The sequence below is a fragment of the Rhyacophila brunnea genome, unplaced genomic scaffold (genome assembly GCF_057557595.1).
Source record: "Rhyacophila brunnea isolate RB1 unplaced genomic scaffold, BYU_Rbru_1.0 scaffold_14, whole genome shotgun sequence".
Taxonomy (NCBI): domain Eukaryota; kingdom Metazoa; phylum Arthropoda; class Insecta; order Trichoptera; family Rhyacophilidae; genus Rhyacophila; species Rhyacophila brunnea.
Genome location: NW_028232796.1, coordinates 33,538,336 through 33,557,858, shown reverse-complemented (window position 1 = coordinate 33,557,858; position 19,523 = coordinate 33,538,336). Strand labels below are relative to the sequence as shown.

At 34.5% G+C, this 19,523-nt stretch overlaps 1 protein-coding gene across 1 annotated transcript in view; it reads left to right on the top strand.

The window, feature by feature from the left end:
- The window catches only part of mspo (M-spondin), a 540,637-nt gene extending 521,333 nt beyond the window's left edge, over positions 1-19,304 (top strand). Inside the window, exons 5-7 of the mRNA XM_085942218.1 lie at positions 12,546-12,802; positions 14,182-14,345; positions 16,564-19,304. Of these exons, the coding sequence (XP_085798344.1) occupies positions 12,546-12,802; positions 14,182-14,345; positions 16,564-16,760 (618 nt within the window). The 3' untranslated portion in view covers positions 16,761-19,304. The remainder of the gene's footprint in view (positions 1-12,545; positions 12,803-14,181; positions 14,346-16,563) is intronic.
- Positions 19,305-19,523: the final 219 nt, after the last annotated feature.

Genomic DNA, 19,523 nt, shown 5'->3' with positions numbered 1-19,523 from the left:
TTCACGGTTGTTTTTTAACGTAATAAATGATTGGGCTTCCACCGCGTGTACCTCTTCCTACTTTCCTCGACGTTTTGAGCTCGTTGCAGAGGCCATTATCAAAAGATATGTCTTACGATGTGTGAAAAACATCATGGCTTCCAGCACTGTCAGAAAAATCCAATATTCGATCCAGTGTCTCTGGTCGTAACGATTGAGACATTACTCAGAGCAACGTTTGGTCTTAGCTAATCGGATTCTTTTGGCATTCTTATAGCAACGTTTGCATTCATACACATACACCACACTTCACCATAACACATATCTCTCGATAATGATGATGGGATTAGAGTAGGTACCATACCTACATATCTAGGTAATTACAAAATTTATAAAGATACTTTCTAAAGGACTATCTTTTTTATGAGGCACGTTCCTAAATTATATATTCCAGCATAAGTTCCATAACAACAATTAAATGGAGTTCAGATAATATTTTTAGTACCTACATCATTGGATGAGCTTTCCATCTAGATATTAAATAATGTATATCTATATAGTAGTGGCGAAGGGGGGAGGTAGGCTATTAAGATCTGACATAAATAGTGCATATTAAACTTTGTAAGTCATTCGTATTTGTTTTTATTGAACTAAGACAAAAAAAATCAATTAAACCTTTCCTAAACTAAACCATAGTCGTTTTGGTTTGTTAGGGCGTTTCGAAAAAATAATGCACACTTTTTCATCCATACTTATTTTTTTATAAATTAAGAATACATATTATTACACGTCATGTTGTTGGTTAGTTTATTAAAATTCATTAAGGCCTGCCTAGACTAAACGATATATCATCATCATCATCATCAGCCTGAATCTATCCACTGCTGGATGAAGGCCTCTTCAAGTTGCTTCCACTTCTCTCGGTCCTGTGCATTGCGTTGCCACGTACTTTCGCAGAACTTTATCATTTCATCGATCCAGCGGCCTCTAGGTCTACCTTGTGGACGTTTTGTACTTCTTGGATACCACTGGATGACTAGATTTGTCCAACGATTGTCTCTTCTTCGAGCTATGTGTCCAGCCCATCTCCATTTAAGGCTTTTAATAAACTCTATTACATCGCAAACCCTTGTCTGCTTCCTTATCCACTCATTCCTCTTTTTGTCCTTTCGCGTTATGCCCAGCATACACCTCTCCATACCACGTTGTGCTACTCTAAGTTTCTGGATCTCTCGTTTACTTAGGGTCCATGTTTCACACGCATATGTCATCACGGAAAGCACACACTGGTTGAACACTTTGCGCTTTAGGCACAGTGGAAGGTCACTTTTGAAGACATTATTCAGGCGGCCAAAAGCACTCCAGCCTAGCTTTACTCTGCGAACAATTTCATCAAATATACATCCATCTATAGATACTTGTTGTCCGAGATAGATGTAGCTTTTCACCTGTTCGAGCTGAGTGCCATTGATGAGGATCTCTTTTTGGCCTGCAAAGCAGTTGAACATGACTTTCGTCTTTGTTACATTTATTTTCAAACCTACTTTGTTGCTTACTTCAGCAAGTTCCTGCATTCTGCTTTGGAGGTCTTCTGAGTCTTGCGAGAAAATTACTATGTCATCGGCAAAGCGCAGATGACTCAGGTATTCTCCATTTATGGGGATCCTTTTGTCATTCCAGTCAAGTTGCCTGAATAAGTCTTCAAGGGTAGCTGTAAATAGTTTAGGTGAGATTGTATCACCTTGTCGGACTCCTTTGCTGATAGGAAATCTGCACGATGGTTTATGGAGATTTACAGATGCTGTTGCGCTACTGTATATATTATTGAAAATATTTATATAGCGTCCAGGGATTCCTTGTTTTCTGAGTGCGTCGAGTATTGAACATTTTTTTATCGAATCAAACGCCTTCTCATAGTCTATAAAACCCATGCATAGTGGCAGTTTGTATTCCTGGTACCGCTCTATGATTTCTCTGACGACTTGGATATGGTCCATAGTGCTGTATCCTCCTCTAAATCCGGCTTGTTCTCTCGGTTGGTTCTCGTCTAGTACATTTTGCAGACGGTTTGAGAGAATTTTTGTGAACGTCTTGTAGAGAATAGGGAGTAGACTTATTGGACGATAATTTGCTAGGTCTTCTCTGTCACCTTTTTTGTGAAGAATGACAATGCTGGCATTTTTCCATACCTCTGGGACATCCTCTTTGCATATGCAGGCTGTGAACAATTGTGCAAGTACTTCATTTGCATCCTTTCCTGCTTTTTTGAGGATATCTATCGTTAAACCGTCTTCCCCGGGGGCTTTCCCACTTTTCATGTAATTTAAAGCATGGGTTACTTCCCAGGATGTAATTTCGGGAGTATGGTCTTCCGAATTTCCATTTCTCTGAAGATCTAAGTCTATAGTCGTATTGTCAGTGTCATCACTGTAGAGATCGCTGTAGAACTCTTCAACTCGGCTTAACAAGTGTTCCCAATTTCTGACGATAGAACCATCTTTTGCTTTTAGTACTGTGATTTGACGTTTTCCTATCGACAAGCATTGCTTGTTTTTGTTTAAACTTCTGCCTGCTTTCACAATTGCTTGTATGAGGTTTACATTGAATTTACGAAGGTCTTCTCTAATCTTCCTTCGGAGGGTTTTGCAAAGTAATGAAAACTCCATATCATTTTGTGCCTGTCTATCGCTCTTGGTTTTCCTTCTCTGCTCCATAAGATTCAATGTTGCCTTCGAAAGCTTGGTGGAAGGTTTAACTTCTGAGCTTTTTACGCCTGTTTTTTTTGCACATTGTAGAATAATATTCGTTTTATCCTCCGCGTTGGATAGGGAAACGGTTTCGTTCTCATCTAAGAAAGCCGATAGTGCATTTTTGAGTTCATTTTGGAATTCAGTGTTGTTCTGCAGGTATACGCGAGCATTTGACTTCTTCTGCAGTTTGGATCTTTCTGATTTGACGTTCAATCTTATCTTACATCTCACCATCCGTTGATCACTGCCGGTGTTAAACTGATTGATCACCTTACAGTTTAAAAATGTATATTTTCTGTCAGTGAGGATGTAATCGATTTCGCTGGTCCTTCCTGTCGGGCTTCTCCACGTCCATTTACGTGTAGGTTTATGTTGAAAAAAGGAATTCATGATGTGAAGATTGTTGGTTTCAGCAAACTCCACAAGCATGTCCCCTCTACCATCCCTTGAGCCATGTCCGAAATGTCCGACCGCTACGTCATCTCTTTGGTATGATCCAATACGTGCATTGAAATCTCCCATTATGATGTTGAAGTGGCATTTACTTTTATTTTTCAAGGATGTTATTTCCTCGTAAAACTCTTCCACTTTTTCATCAGGATAGCTCTGTGTCGGAGCATATACTTGCAAAATCTGAATCCGGTACCTAGCATTGATTTTAAGTATCACGCTTGCGACCCTGTCAGAAATGCAGTTGAACTCGACTATGCGGTCCCTCCAGGCTTTGTTGACAACAAATCCAACACCGCTCGTGCGTCCTTCATCGGTTCCTTTGGAGTACAGCACATGTCCGCTTTGTAAAGTAAATGATATATATAATAAATATCCAAATTTATATTTGATTTAATGGCATAATTTTAGATATTTTATAGATAGACGATTATTTTACCACGTTTTTATTAGCTCGTATTCTTGTTCTAGTTTTAGTCCAGCACAATTTTTTTCTTCTTTGTCCAAATCTTGCAATCGATTTTTAACTAACTTCCCGACTAGATAGACATTAGATACTTTTAGAATATATCATTACACGATTACAATGCATTCTTTTAATACTTTTAGCCATATTTAAGCAGAATTGAATTCATTTTCAGTTAAATTGTGTGTTTCGGAAAAAAATCGTAAAAAGTAAAACACTATTATTGGTTGCTAAGGGGGTCCTAGCAACTAAATTATTAATATAAAAGTGTGTTACTATATCAATATGAAATGTCAAAATGACAGTTCAGTATTTTCTATTTATTCAGTATTTCTATCAAGTACAAAAAAAAGTATTTATTAATAGGTACATAGAATTGTCAAGTTTATATTATTCAACACACAATTTAAAAACGTGGTATATAAAAAGTTCTTTTTATCTTGTAATTATTTTAACTATTATCTAATATGGCATGGTTTTTGCAGTGTTTAATTGAATTTTAAAAATCTGACCAATAACATCTGTAAATTGTAGGCTTAATTCAATAAAAACAAATTCGTATGACTGTTAAAGTTTGTTTCGCACTATTTATATCGGATCTTAACAGCCTATCTCCACCCTTCGCCACTGCTATGTAGTGTTTTAAATTTATTTAAAAAAAATTGAATTAGCATATTTATTTTCACATTATTCCAATGTTTCTGCAATTATTATTTACTCGGCTGACTAATCGATTATTACTAATCGCTTGCTAAACTCAACCAAACTCTATAAAATATTACTGTTTGATGTAAATATAATCGAAATAATAATCAGATTTAAATTTAATAATTTACAAGCCCTTCTGAAGTTTGCTCATTACTCTTTTTGTGTTGAAAGGAGATTGTCATGGAATTGACATCTATTGAAGGACGGAATCATTATTATATTTTAGATTGAGAATTATTATTGAAAGATCGATTTTCGCGACGATGGGCAGACGAGCTCATGGGAATGGCAAAATAAATAATGATGAGTCGACAGTTTTTTTAGACTTTAAATATTATTCAAAAAAATCGTCTGTAAGTACCTACTACAATTTCTGTCAACTTTAGCATATAATCATATCGTTTTCACTTACACCAGGTCGCACATTAAAAATATTCTCGACTGGGATATGGTCATAAATCAAAATTGGACACAGTGTTGCAGCTGTCTTCCATGCAGTAGAGGTGAGTTAGAAATACTGTCACCAGTTTGTGTACTCAAGTCTCGGCATGGTACTACCCATACTCAGTACGTGTGGCCCAATAAACTTGGTCGAAGTTCGAACGCATGCGATGAGATCATCGCCGTGACTCGCTAGTTGGTACTGTTGGTAGACGTTCAATAATATTGTCATTAAATGCGCGCGAGCGAGATAGAATAATACACGTGTGTCGAGCCGTGATATACTCAACTGTCATTGGCGTCACTGCTCTCCCTTTCTCCTCAATTCTAAAGTTGGTATAGTGAATGACAGAAATGGTGACAAGTTCGTTTTATAGTAATAATATGGAGTTAATTCCAGTTGAGTAAGAGACTGATAAGTATTTATGCGTCTATCTGTGTTCGTCACGTCGAGTTTCTCGATTTTGTAGTGTTATAATTGGAACTTATAAACTGAATTCAAATGTTATACGTGATTGTGTAAATGGATAATAATTATATAAACAATTTGTGTAAAGATGGCTTCTAAAAAGCACTGACACAGCTTTGCACGCCAAACGCTCTATATAATATCTCAAATACTAGTAAGTATTTTAGAACAAGTTTCGATACTAGGTATTTTTTATTCTGGTAGGAAGTATACTTAGTCTTTAAAATCGACAAGTTTTTCCATCTCTAGCGCACAGGCATGTAGGGACAGTGACATTACGTGACCAGTCGAAACAAATGAAAGATCAGCTTCTGCACATGTTCCGATGCGTCATTTTATTATCATACCTGCACACCATGTCGAGTGAAATTTGTTGCTTACGACACCAATAACAATGTCGCATTCGAGTTACATTAAGTTACATGTGATTTATAAATATGTACCAACAGTCATTTAGTGGTCAGAAACACATAACTAATGAAGTAGTAGTAGTTATTTACTTTATTATTGCTGCGTTATTCTGATATTGTAAAAAGAAAAATCTAGCAGCGTAGCTCATTTAAATGGCTGTATAATTCAATTATTCTGAATAATATTGAAGATATTCTAAATCATCTTACTTATATTCAAAAAAAATTAAATAATTTTGTGAATCTATTCAACGAAAATCAGGACTGCTTTCGTTAACTAAATACATTTTTAACTTTTGAACTGATTCAAAAAAATTACTTCAGAGATATTATTTATGACATCAGTTGTTAAGTTGTTAATATGTTGCTTTTTCAGTGTATGTTTGGTCTAGATGAGGAACGCAATGGGCTGGGTTAATAGCTAATAATATTTCCTCGTAGAAAATTCTACTTGTATGACCTACACTTAGGGACTGCAATACCGGTATTTAAAAACCGGTATTCCAGTATTTATCAATACCGAAATACCGGTTTTAAAAATCCAAAATACCTAAATTTTCGGTATTAAAAAACTACACCCTACGTTTTTGATGATGAATGTATTGTTATTTCTACATTAGTTTGAACTGTATTTCCTATTCAATTGAGTTGTTTGCTGATAAAATGCAAAATATTGACTGATTCCAACATAGGTGTGAAATAACAATAAAACACAATTCATTAAATATACCCATTTATAACAAATTTTCGATAAATTAACATACCTACTGACATTATTTCGAAATAAAAAACATCCGTGACAAACGTTCAATTATTCTATAATAACATTATTGTTGATTGTACAAGACAAGTGTTGAATTGAAGAAGCTTTTCCCGCAGCTGCGCTTATTTACACTTAATGAACGAGGCTTGTTGAGGGTTTTAATTGAAATTATCAATATATTCAATTTATTTGTTAAAATCACCAATAATTCTACAATATTTTTAAATGTCACCATAATAAATGTACGTCGGTAGGTTTTTTTTTTATAAAATTGTAAAATGTAGCAATATTTACCGATAAGTACTTATGTTTTAACCAATACTGGTATTAATACCGGTATTCAATGAGAAATACCGAAAAACCGGTATTGATATTTTCATTCTGTATTGCAATCCCTACTTACACTATGTGGAGGTCTTTATACTCCGCTCAGAAGTTAAAATAATAGTTTACCCTTTTAATTTTGTATTATTTATACATATATCATTATTATATATCAGGCATAAGATTCGGATAATCAAATATGCCGATAATTGACTTCTGATACTTAAATATGCGAACATTTAAATGTGATCTTTGTTAATGAATTTAATGTAAGATTGTCATAAAGCTCACTGGTAGCGAGAGTGTTAAGTGCGACAAGAGGGAAAACACGGCGCCTGGAAAATGCTTCCCGAGGGAATAATTGGTTCGGTTTCCTCGCCTCCTGCTAACCCATTAAGTCACGATGCCGCGATCTAAGAAAACCGAGCTTTATCTTGCGAAACCGCACCAATATAACACTTTGCTTAGCCGACACGACGTGTTAAACTTGCACCGTCATTGTCCTGATATACTGGATATAAATGTATTATTTTATAATATGGTAAACAGGACATCGTATCGATTGGGGGATAGATTTTAGTCGATTACATCATAGGAATTGGGTCGTGAAAAATTTTTAAAAGTGTGTAGTTTCAGTTGTAATAAAATATTATTGAAGGGAAAGAATAACCAACTTACTGTGCGCCTTATATATATATTAACATCTACGTCATGGCGCTATATGCGATGGCAGTATTAGGTACGCCACACGTTTTTTGCATGCTGGCGGTTTTAGTTCCAGTAACGACCACGGTGACGTGTATGTCTCAATATAGAGCCGCAGTCTACATTGTAGTCGATTTCAAATAAACCACGAGGAACTCCGTATTACCTCGTCATATCACTTGATTTGTATTGCATCATTAGCAAATTATAATTTGACATATTATTATTTCGTTATGTAATAATGGCTTTTCAATAATACAAGATATATTATATTGTTAAAAATTTCCAAAAATCTCAAAGACGCACCTTTTAAAAAAATGTATTTGACTCAAAAATTTCATTTACCAGATAATTGCTCTTACCTTAATTAAGCTTTTGATCCAGTATTGCCAACTGTCATTCACAAAAACATGCCAGAAGGTATGAAAAATAAGCTATATGGCAGACGAAAATGCAAAATTTTCTCGAAAGTGTCTAAAAACTATCATTGTTTTTACAAGAACGCAGATCAAAGAAAAAAATATTTTTTTGTTTTACATAATATAGAAAATTTATAAAATTAGCCATAAAATTAAAAATGAATGAGCATGTAACAAATTTTGTCATCATTTTTTTTATAAAGTATAAAAGACCAGCACGTTGATTTGCAAGCAAATCTGGTATAATCGTATAATATTTTAGCATTATTATGAGAAGTTCTAAGTTATTTACGGTGTCTAAAATCGCTAAATTTAAAGCCGTACGCCAGAGGCAGATCTTGCAAACTATGTGCCGATTTCAAAATGTAAGATCTGGAAAGAAAAACCCTGTTCTGATCCAACTGTCAATTTGTGAATAATTTGTAAAAACTGGGCTATTTCAATTGTTTCTAAAGCTGTCAAGAAAATATCTACTTACCAATTTTGTAGTTTATATCAATGTAATGATATTACTGGCTTGTTTTAGAAACAAAAATCGTGTCACGATTATACCAAATTTTAGTTTTTACCAATGTCTAATAACATTGTTTTCTAATAAAGACCTTCAAATATGGGCCTACACAGGTAGGACATTAATTGTATTAACGTATTTTTGTTTTTACGAGAAATCAATGTTAGCCACTTGCTGCACCTATAAGGTCCATACTCCAAACACAAATTAAAAAACGATAAGTATGTGTATTTGCCATACCTGTGATTCGAACCTGGAATCTACGATATTATAACCCGACGACTAAGCCGCTCGACCATCGTGGGCGTACTTAAATAAATATACAAGATGAATTTGATTGTACCTCGCTAAATATATGTAGTTACGTCAATACACAATCTAGCGAAAGTCCAGTTTTGTAGTTAGTTCAGAATGAACAAACTTTGCTCCTAATACAGATTGTGCAAAATTATGGCTTCCGGAAATAATTTGCTAAGCTTCAAGCTACTTCGAACATTATCACTGTCGCTCGAGGTCTGTGTAAATATTTATTTTACATAGATTCGCCGAAGATGTTTCAATATTGCTAAGCTGAATTTTCTGTTTACATTATTTGCTTGCTAACAACTGGCCCAATCGAAATAGGATTAACCTGTTTATACGGTTAAATTGTTTATAAATCAATTTGAATTATTTCCAAATAATTTACTTCACGTGGCAATATTTTATATTATAATAACTTATCGAGTAGTAGAGTATAAATAGGTTTTATAACTTTTCACTTCTTGATAGTGTTGCCAACCGTACTATAATTATAGTATTTGTACTATAATTTTGGTCCGATTACTATGTACGATATAAAACAAAATACCCAAAATACTATAATTTTGAACATCGGAAAAAATGTGTAAAATGTATTAAAATTTCCACATTTCCGTCCGATAAATTGGTGCTAACTACTATAATTTCGCAATATAAGATTTGGTGAATTTGGAAAAAAAATGCTCTGAAAACGTAAAAAAGTCCCTATATTTTGGTTTAAAATGAAATTTGTTGAATTCTTCGGTAAACATTTTTGGTCGGAAGAGGTACCTAAATAAAATGGGGTCTCGGAGTTACTCAAATTCTCCGTTATTTTTTTCTGAGAAACAAAAAACCTATACGTTTTCAACAGATGACAACGCGTAGGTACTATATTTTTTCCCAAATACTATAATTTCGGACACTCTGTACTATAATTCCACTTTGAAAAGATGGCAACACTGCTTCTTGTCCACTTGTTACTTCCTTAGTTACCTGACTTATTCCTCGTTGCTTGATTATCTCACATAAAATCAGATCAAATGATATTCACTCGTATTAAATCTAGTAGTAAATAAATAAATAGATACCTACATAATATATGTAAAAAAATATTTTTAGAATATATTTCATCATTTTCATCCTAGAGCTGGAGTGCAAATTTATAAAGCATATACTCTATGGCCTATGCCTACCACAGAATAGATAATAAATAGAATTCCGATAGGCAATACTCAATACAGCACATTTTGATGCAGTGTTCTGAATGTGTGAGTGTTGCACGTGCAATAGTGTGTGTAATACACCAATATTAATGCACTACACCAATATTAATGTATTTATGTAACAATGATCGTCAATGCATAAACCGAGAGCAGTTGTCAGTATTCGACGTAAGACGTATTCTTGACACATGTTTAAGTTTATCCCGGATTATTCTTTACTCGAGATCGGTTACCTGCCACTCCTTACCTGTTAGGTATTTCAGTTACCATTATTTCTGAGTTCCCTGATGCGTACACTTGGTTTAATATATGGATTTTGCTTGTGTGTTCAATATGAATTTGCGTTGTGCGTTAATGCCGCATTCCCATATTGTATCGTTTTTGGTTACTCAACTTTATGTTGAATGTTGAAAAAGAAATTGTTAAGAATATTCCCACACATTGATTTAAGTTGAACAAATAGGTTGTTGTATAGATCCACCATCATAAATTGGCATTTCAGCGAGGGCGCTAGTATGACATTGAGAATATTACCATAACTAACAAAAAAATGGTAATTTATAATTTTTTATTGGTAGTAGATTTCTGTACAAATATTATGCAATCCATAATTCGAGAAACATGTTGTAAAATTAAATGGCATTTGTAACAAATTTATCCTCGATAGACAATTTCAGTTTCAAATTCGACCGACTGCCAACTTACGATGGTAGATCTTTAATTGAGATAGCGTAAAGTGAATTTGTTTGTTCATTTCAATTCAAAATTTATTTAGATGAATACCTACGCCATATTTAGGCCTTGTCCAAATTGCGCGATTTCACTCGCGCGCATTCCAGGTAGACGTGACCTCATTGAGTCGTCTACATGCACTCGTGGCGTATCATATGTCACGCGACAAGCGCAAGCACTCACTAGATTCTCGACAACGGGACGTTTTTATAGCAATTCCAAAATGAATTACGACCGCCTCGCACTCGAAGCGACAGTTGAATGCCCATTTCAAAATAAATTACGTCACCTAGCTTGTACACCACCTACAATAATATATCTTGCCAGTAAATAGCGAGATATTAAATTTCAAGAGCTGTGTGTCACAACTGAGTTAGGTACAGTCTTTCTTCTCGCACTCGCTCTTGTTTTTATGCTCATTCAAAAGTGAATTAAGTCACCTAGCTTGTCCGCTGCCAAATGAAACGCGTTATATGGGCGCAGCACATTTTTGGAACTCACGCGTAAAGCGCGGAGACACGCGCGTCATCTTTACATGGCCTTAATTGAGAATCTAAAACAAAAATTCACCCTTCTGACACAATATGACAACCAACTTAACCCAATAAAACTAAAATAAGTTGTTGCCGTTCGCCCCGATACATTGTTGGCACGAATGATGATACACAATTAAATCAACCAAAAGTAGAAAGGACCTCAACTAATGAAATTCAACTTACATGTTGACCAACATTGTTGAAATGTGGTAGCCTCAGGTTAGTCTATAATAATTATTATATGCGATTAAAATCATTAAAAAATGAATAAATTATTCATTGTGAAATTTTTTTATTCTTTAGTTTGACGATCTTTGAAGGTTACATATTATTATTATTTGGATGATTCAAAAAGTGATACAATTTATATTATTATCAGTGTGAAATGTTGCCAGACTGCTTAAAATTGATGGCGTATTATTGTTTTGATTAATAACACAGAACTGTCAATTCGTTCACGACTTCGATATTTGAAATGTGTAATTCGATATTCAAAATAATGACAGCTGTTGGTTGATTTATGAATTCGTAATTTATTATATTCGATCGAATTGGAAACTAAATTTTATCTTTCGCTTTTTAGTTTTATGATAGGTATTTACAGTTACACAAACCACTAACAGTTAGCCATTTCACTAAAAATTGAAGCCTCTCCCTCAATAATGATCTATGTTACATTTGGGCATTTTGAAATAATCAAAGAAAACTCTTTTGTTAAGAAAAAAATATTTATAATTAAAAGGCCTCTCCTGAATTCCTTAATCCCTTTGTTGTATTCCTCTTCCAATTTTCCATATGAATTTTTCTCTGTGAAGTCTTTTTGCATCAGCAGGGTTAACAAAAACTCTCGTGTCATCCTCCATTTTGACAAATGCATTGATCATTATTGGAGGGAGGTCAACATAACGGATCAAAAACAAGTGACTTAATATTAATACTATTGACCGAAGGAACTTGATGGAATTTGAATTTAAATTCTAATGGATTTAATTTTTGTACTGTTCCATTTAAGTCGTTTTTTGCCACCCGGGTTTCGCCTTTCGGCATCTTCAGACACTCATCAAAGGTAAACACACACCGACAACGAACACTGAGTGTACACTGTGCCTGAAGATGCCGAAAGGCGAAACCCGGGTCGCAAAAAACGACTTGTATGGAATAGTACAAAACTTAAATCCATTAGAAGTGACTTAATGTTGCTAGATCAAAAAAATAAATATGTCAAGACAGAGGTAATGTGGTGTAGATCATTGTAAGTCAAAACTGCCAAAATGTAACTTAGATCATTATTGAGGAGAGGCTTCAATTATTTCTTATATCTACCATTATTTAGTAATCAATGACTATTTTCATAGGATTTTCTTTCTTTTTTTTTAGTTGAAAGAATACGAACTATCCGAAGTGTTCCATCACGCGTCAGACGATAAGAGCTACGAAGTCCTGAAGATGGAGCAGCCTTCTGGAAACAGTATAGACGTCCTAGATGGCAGTAGCAATGCCCTCTTGTCCTTGGCCATAGAAGAAGAACGTGCTGAGAGGGACCCTCATCCGTCAGGACTCGCCCCTCTTCCGCCGAGAATCATCTCAAGGGAGGGATTGTCTATGGCGACTCCTGGGAATATGTACACGATAAGGTAAGAACAACAAGACTTATTCTTAGATAGGTTCTTACTATAAGAAGTTAACATTTTTTGTCAGCCATTCAGTTAATCTTAATGTAATATGTATATAAAGAGAAGATAAAGTTTATGAGACAATATTATAAATCTTCACACCCTAGAATTGACTATTTTTATTCTGCTTGCGGTGGGTGCCACCTTTGCAGTGACAACTAAATTCCAGTACACAATAATATTTTTTCATCCTCTGTAGCATTTTCTTCATTCCTCTAACTTTCTGAATGGATTTCGAGGATATGTGTTCAAAGTAAATCCTCTGCATCCACCATTGCTGCCCTTTTTACTTTTGCTTGCAAGATACTTATCACTTTTCTGAATGAACCATGCTTTGTTCATGTACGACTGACTTAGGACTTACTGTGAGTCAGAGGCTGCCCATAAGAGCCGGGCCACACCGGGCGACTCTGGTCTCGAGACCAGTCGCCGATACCAGACCGATGTATGCAGTAATATGGACCATGCCACACCTTATCGCCCAGTAGTCGCGCAAGCAAGCATACATCGGTCTGGTCTCGGCGACTGGGGCCTTATGTTGTAACTTGCGAGTTGAAGTCGCCCGGTCGACATGACGTCATATGACATCATTGTTACGTACTACCGGAGTGAGTCAATAGCATTCGAGAAAATAACGCTACTCTAATACTGGTGTTATTCATTGTCCCCGTACACAAATAGGTGTTTCAGCGTAATAATATCTATGGTGAGCCGTCGGCATTGGGCGGCTCGCCTCGATGCGTGTATTCAGCTTACGTCACAATTACGTCATGTCTTCGGGTGACTTCATGTCACAAGTTATAACACAGGGCACCTGGTCTCGAGACCGGCCCGGCTCTAAGTCATTTGTATAGGTACCATCTTCTTGAGGCATGCGCAATGACGAAGTGAGCAAGCTAAATTTTATTAACTTATTTATGTGCAAATTATTTTTTAATATATATATATTATCCTATATTATAATTATTATTCCATTTTTCTGTGATAATAATTATTAAATATCATACCATACTACACCACATTTGCTACAGGCAGTTAGTAGATCAATAATTTATTAGCATACCTACATAATATATTAAATTCTATGCTGTCTGTAATAGACATATGTTGAACACACTAGAAGGTAGTAATCTAAAATATATTAGACACCTATTAATTATAACATATATCGAGTTCTATTGTTTTCTTTAATAATTTTAGTCGATGTTAAAATAGATAAATAATGTAATATATCATTAATCAGGTATTGTATTCTTCTAAAAACTTCATCCTTCAACCTCTCGAACGGTTGATGGCAAAATTATTATACCTACAATTTGTAATTAATCCCATGTTTTCAGTCCGTTTGGGGCGAACACGACGACCGTGGAGCCACGGGAAGCGAACGAACTACCGCGGGGCGACAAGACCGCCATTTTGAACAGTATCGCCCGCACATATCGAAACAGATCGAAACAGAACCCTTCCAAAACAGGGCATAAGAAACACGCACACAGAAAATCAAGTAAGTATTCATATTTTTATAAGCTTTGAGTCAAAATGTATTTACGCATCCTATAAAAATGAAATACACATTATAGACATGCAAGAGTGTGTGTTGCAGTCTTCAAATACACCAATATTGAATGAGCGTCAGTGCATAAACCGAGAACAGTTGTCAGAACGAAGGACAAGCTTAAAATTATGTATTCTTGGCACGTGTTTAAGTTTATCTCATATTCTTCCACAGCCGAGATTGGTTAACTGTTACTCCACACCCGTTAGCCGGCTTGCAACGTACGCGTATCGTCTGCAACGTGTTGAATACGTATATGTGACGTCATCGTTATTCACAAAACACACGTTGCTATATGGAGCTCCGCACATTTTGTAGAATGCGACTTTTTAGTTTGAAGAAAACATCTAATGCTGCTAGCAACAAATTGCATGCGTCTCTCGCCAGTCGCCGCATCTCAATATATCCACGTTTCGAGAGGTTACGCGCGACTGTCGCCAGGTGCCTATATGCGCGGTCTTCATAATATGTAACATCAGAGCGACATTCTTAGAAAGTTTGATTTATGTCTATGTGGCAGACGGGCGAGTTTAAATGTGAGAGCCGGCTTAGGTATTTCAGTAACCATTATTTTTTTTGTTCCCTGGTATTAACAACAATTTCTACAGTTTACCATATTGCAATAATTGAAGAATACGCGAGGACTATTACTACGAATAACGTTCACTCTGTGAAACCCCATGCGCTCCGCTTTAGAGCGAAAATAGTAATTTACTTTCTTTTGCATAATACTTACGCTATGCCGATTTGTAGTTTAAATGTTTTAATTAATAAGTGAGCAAACATTTTAATTAAACGAGCAGCATCTGCTAAACAAAGGATAAAAAATACGATCGCATGTTATTACGAAAATTTATGAAAGAGAAAAAATCTCCAACGCTTCAGATTTAAAATCTGGGATTATTAAAATCTTCCTTCAATTAAAACCGTATTTTTGTTTTATGTACAGTGTATAATTTAGTGCGCGTTAAAAACGTTATATTTTGCAGTCAATTGTAGCGTTTTTATTAATTAATTGTATGGACATAATATTGTATAGGTATCTTACATTGTTTCAATTTAAATCACCAACTGTGACTGAATCTGTGATCAGAATTCGACACGAAATATAATAAAATTTCATGGAATATCATGCTATATTCGAGAAAGTGGTATATTCTGAGGTAAACCAATCTGAAAAATAAATAAAAGTTTTAATTAACATTGAATGCTCGAATCGAAGTGAATTGAATCAGATCAAAGATTTATTGATTATTACAGAAATGCTCTTATTTATTATATAAATCATTATATGAATTTAATTTACTTTAATCATTTAAAAAAGAGAAAAAAATATTTATACATGTAATGTTCTTAAAATTAATAATTATTTCTATTGGCAGGGCCGCATTCAAAATATTTTTTCATTGTATCAAAAACATTTCAAAATCTATTACACCAAAGAGGTTTTTTTGTTTTTTTTAACGAAAAACGTACATTGTCCACATTCAATTTGGACAAACCTGCATCATAATAATATAAAATCTCATTGGATCAAAACCACTCCATACTAATCAGTCGATACCTTATTGGCTGCAAACCGTATACCTAATACGTCGAATGATGAATGGCTTTCGAACTGTCAGAAATAAATGTACGCCCCAAATTAATATAAATTTAGGCAATTTTGTTAAAGGCCTAATCGATGACCAATTATTGCAAAAATAATTTGTAATTCAGGACAATGTGGAAAAATACCTTTCGATTTGGCAATTCGAGCGTTTCAAAATGGTACGGTAAGAAATGGCGATATTTTGAATTCTTCGGCGTATTTTTTAAATGACTCCTAAAATTATTCAAACTAATCAAGTAGTAACCAATGAATTTCATTTATTTATTAAAATTGATGTTCCGAGCCGCCACAAATTTTGGGACCCTAATATAAATCCGGCACTGTTTATTGGTGCTTATAATTTTATTCGTATTTTAACGTTTCAAATAATTTATTTCCTCTTTTACGTTCAACACTCAGTTTTACATTATTAAGTTTTTTTAGAAACAATACATTTTTTTTATAATGCAATATAATTTTGCAGAAAGGAACAGAATCTGTCACTGCTATGATATGAGTGACACATCATTTGTAATCAGTGAGAATATGTTTACTAATATTTTCCACCTTTTCCAGGAGCATCCCGCGACTGCCGTGTGTCAAATTGGGGCGCGTGGTCCTCGTGCTCGCGCACGTGCGGCATCGGGGAGACGCGCCGGACGCGTCGCATCGTGAGACCGGCCAGGCGCAACGGAAGGGAGTGCCCTCCCCTCACGGAGACGCGCTGGTGCGGCTCCGCCAGAGACTGCCCCAAGGAGTACTTCAACTGGTAGGAGACTGACGACAGCCAGCAGTTGACAGACGAGCGTGGTCCGTGACCATGAGTCCGATACAGCTGGCATTGAGACAGCGCTTCTGGTTGAATACAATAATGAGGAGAAGACGAAGAATAATGTGGAAATAATTTTGTAACAATACAATTTGAATAATACTTATAAATAAAGAAAATGACAAATGAATGTATTTGCTAACACGCAGTGCCAGAAGTCAGGAATTATTTGTATTGGTAAATATTAAAATATAAACACGTAAATAAATTATATACCTATAAAATCATTTAATTAAACATTTTGTCGAAAAACTAACTTTATATGCTTAAAAATTTGCCTATATTTACTTCAAAAAGTAGATCGACGGCGTCTCTTTTTATTTTACACATATATCTGGAAATTGGCCACGAGGATAATTAATAGTTTCTTTGCTCAAATATAGCTTTGCTCATATAATTGATAGGCACTAATATGATCTCAGAATATGTTAAATCAAAATTGAAAACATTTTAAAAGTAAAACAATGATAAATACATTGAAGGTAATGCATAATCGTGACGGATAAAGACTTTTCTTTGCTCATTGCAGCAATGTCTAAAACGTACTTACTTCACCTTATCACGATCCAGCATCGGAGTATAGGAAAAGCATTCCAGCGCTACGTACCGCTAATATTAGTGTCATCAAAAAATAGTGTAAGGTTAAAGCATTCATCAAAAATGCATTGAAGTCTTTGGACTGATTTTCAAATAAAGCAATTGGCAGTTTAAAGACAGACATAAGTTAAATTATAATGTTATTAAAAAACAGAGTATTCTTTCAAATGATAAAAGAATAACGTAAATATTTATTCTTCTTCCTTCGCAGATACTAAGAGCGAGAGGGAATACACAATTCAGATTCAGTGTACCTACACCAATACAAAATACTAATCCCTGGCTTTAAGTTTGCCTGTATCGCTATACAATGTCAATATTATTATGAAATAACACATTTTTAATAATATTCATTACTAAATAGTTTGTGTTGGAACACCGTGTAGATTTTGGATGACCTATGTATATTACACCAAATTATATGCGCAATATTTACTTGTATTGTATTAATAATTGACACCGTTTGCAAGTGTTGCACAACACTATAGTTTATATGGCAACAATAAAACGCTAGAGCAAAAAACATACGAGTATATTGAAATATATTATATTTGACCCTAATGATTGCGCAAATTATTTGATTAAAGACCTACAGTGTGTCATTTTGTCAAAGTATTGGAGATATTTTATGGAAACAAAGAGATAATAATTACCTGCTTAAACACTATTATTTTTTTATATAATTTCTGACCTCATTTCGAAAATAATTCTGCTGTATATCATTTTGCATTTAAACATCAATAGGCAACGGGTAATAATCATTGCGTATGTCATTATTTTTAAGGCAGTTCGCACATAGGTAACCAATGCAACATAACATCTACATTCAATAAAAATAAATTCCGCAGCTTTCCATTGTAAGCTCGTCTGTCAGCATGTAAATTGTATGGAGCATATAAGAAAGTATAGTGCCATATTACCTTGATTGTGTAGGGATTGCAACTAGGTATATATATTTCAAAACCGGGATTCCAGTATTTATCGATACCGGAATACCAGTTTTATATATACAAAATACCGGTATTTTCAGTATTAAGAAAGTAGATACTATTATTTTTTCGAAATGGATTTAATATTATTTCTTGATTACATTCTATTTTCTGCACTTTACTTAAAGGATTGATCGATTAAAATACACCAACAATCAATTATTTAAAACATTAGGGATACAATTATGGTAGATTGATATTTCAGGTGTCAGAAAAAAAACAGACTCCTACGTACTTCCATCGCGAAACCAAATTCAATGTATTTGTCAAAATCAACAGTTCTACGAGTATCATATTATTATAAAAATAACACCACGATGGCCGCGCAGCCTAAGCGTCGGCCTATAGCGTTGTGGATTCCAGATTAGAATCCTGGGTCTGGCAAGTACACATTTTGTTTTTCAATTTGTGTATGAGTCAGAATAAGGATCTAATAGGTTGAGCAAGTGACATCCATTTCTCGTAAAAACAAAATCTGTTAATACAAACCTCCACCCTGTAGAGTCTAATTATGATCTTATTAGGATCGGACATGGTCAAATATATAAATATACATATTTTAAAGGTTGGTATTGCAATCCCTAACATCATGAAATAAAATATAAGTAGGTACACTATTCACTTGAGACAACTTTGAAGCTTATTAATAGGTACCTATATGAAAAAAATACGAATGACAATTGAACGATTCTAGTAACATCAGCAATTTCACGACAGACAATGTTATATCGGGTACCTAGATAATATATACGTCAGTATGTAACGTGTCTTTGTGGATAACAACTAAAAAATATCAATAAAATTGACGAGTTATGATTGCGTAGAATTTCAACGTGCGAGCTCATTTTAGATTTATAATGTATGGTGAAAATCGATGTTTTCTCAATAATTCAACTGAGCTGAACAAAATGAAAAAAAATCACAGTACAATTTGTGTTATCACCGCCTAAATCATTAGGAAAACCTTCTAGCAATTTTCAAAAGCAAGCATATATAGTACAAAATTCGATCATCATTAAAATTCAAGTGGCGAATGCCTAGTTTGTTGAATAAGTGATATGTCAACAAAATATATAATATTTGTGATAATCGAATATTGGAGAATAGAAAGTTTTGTTGAC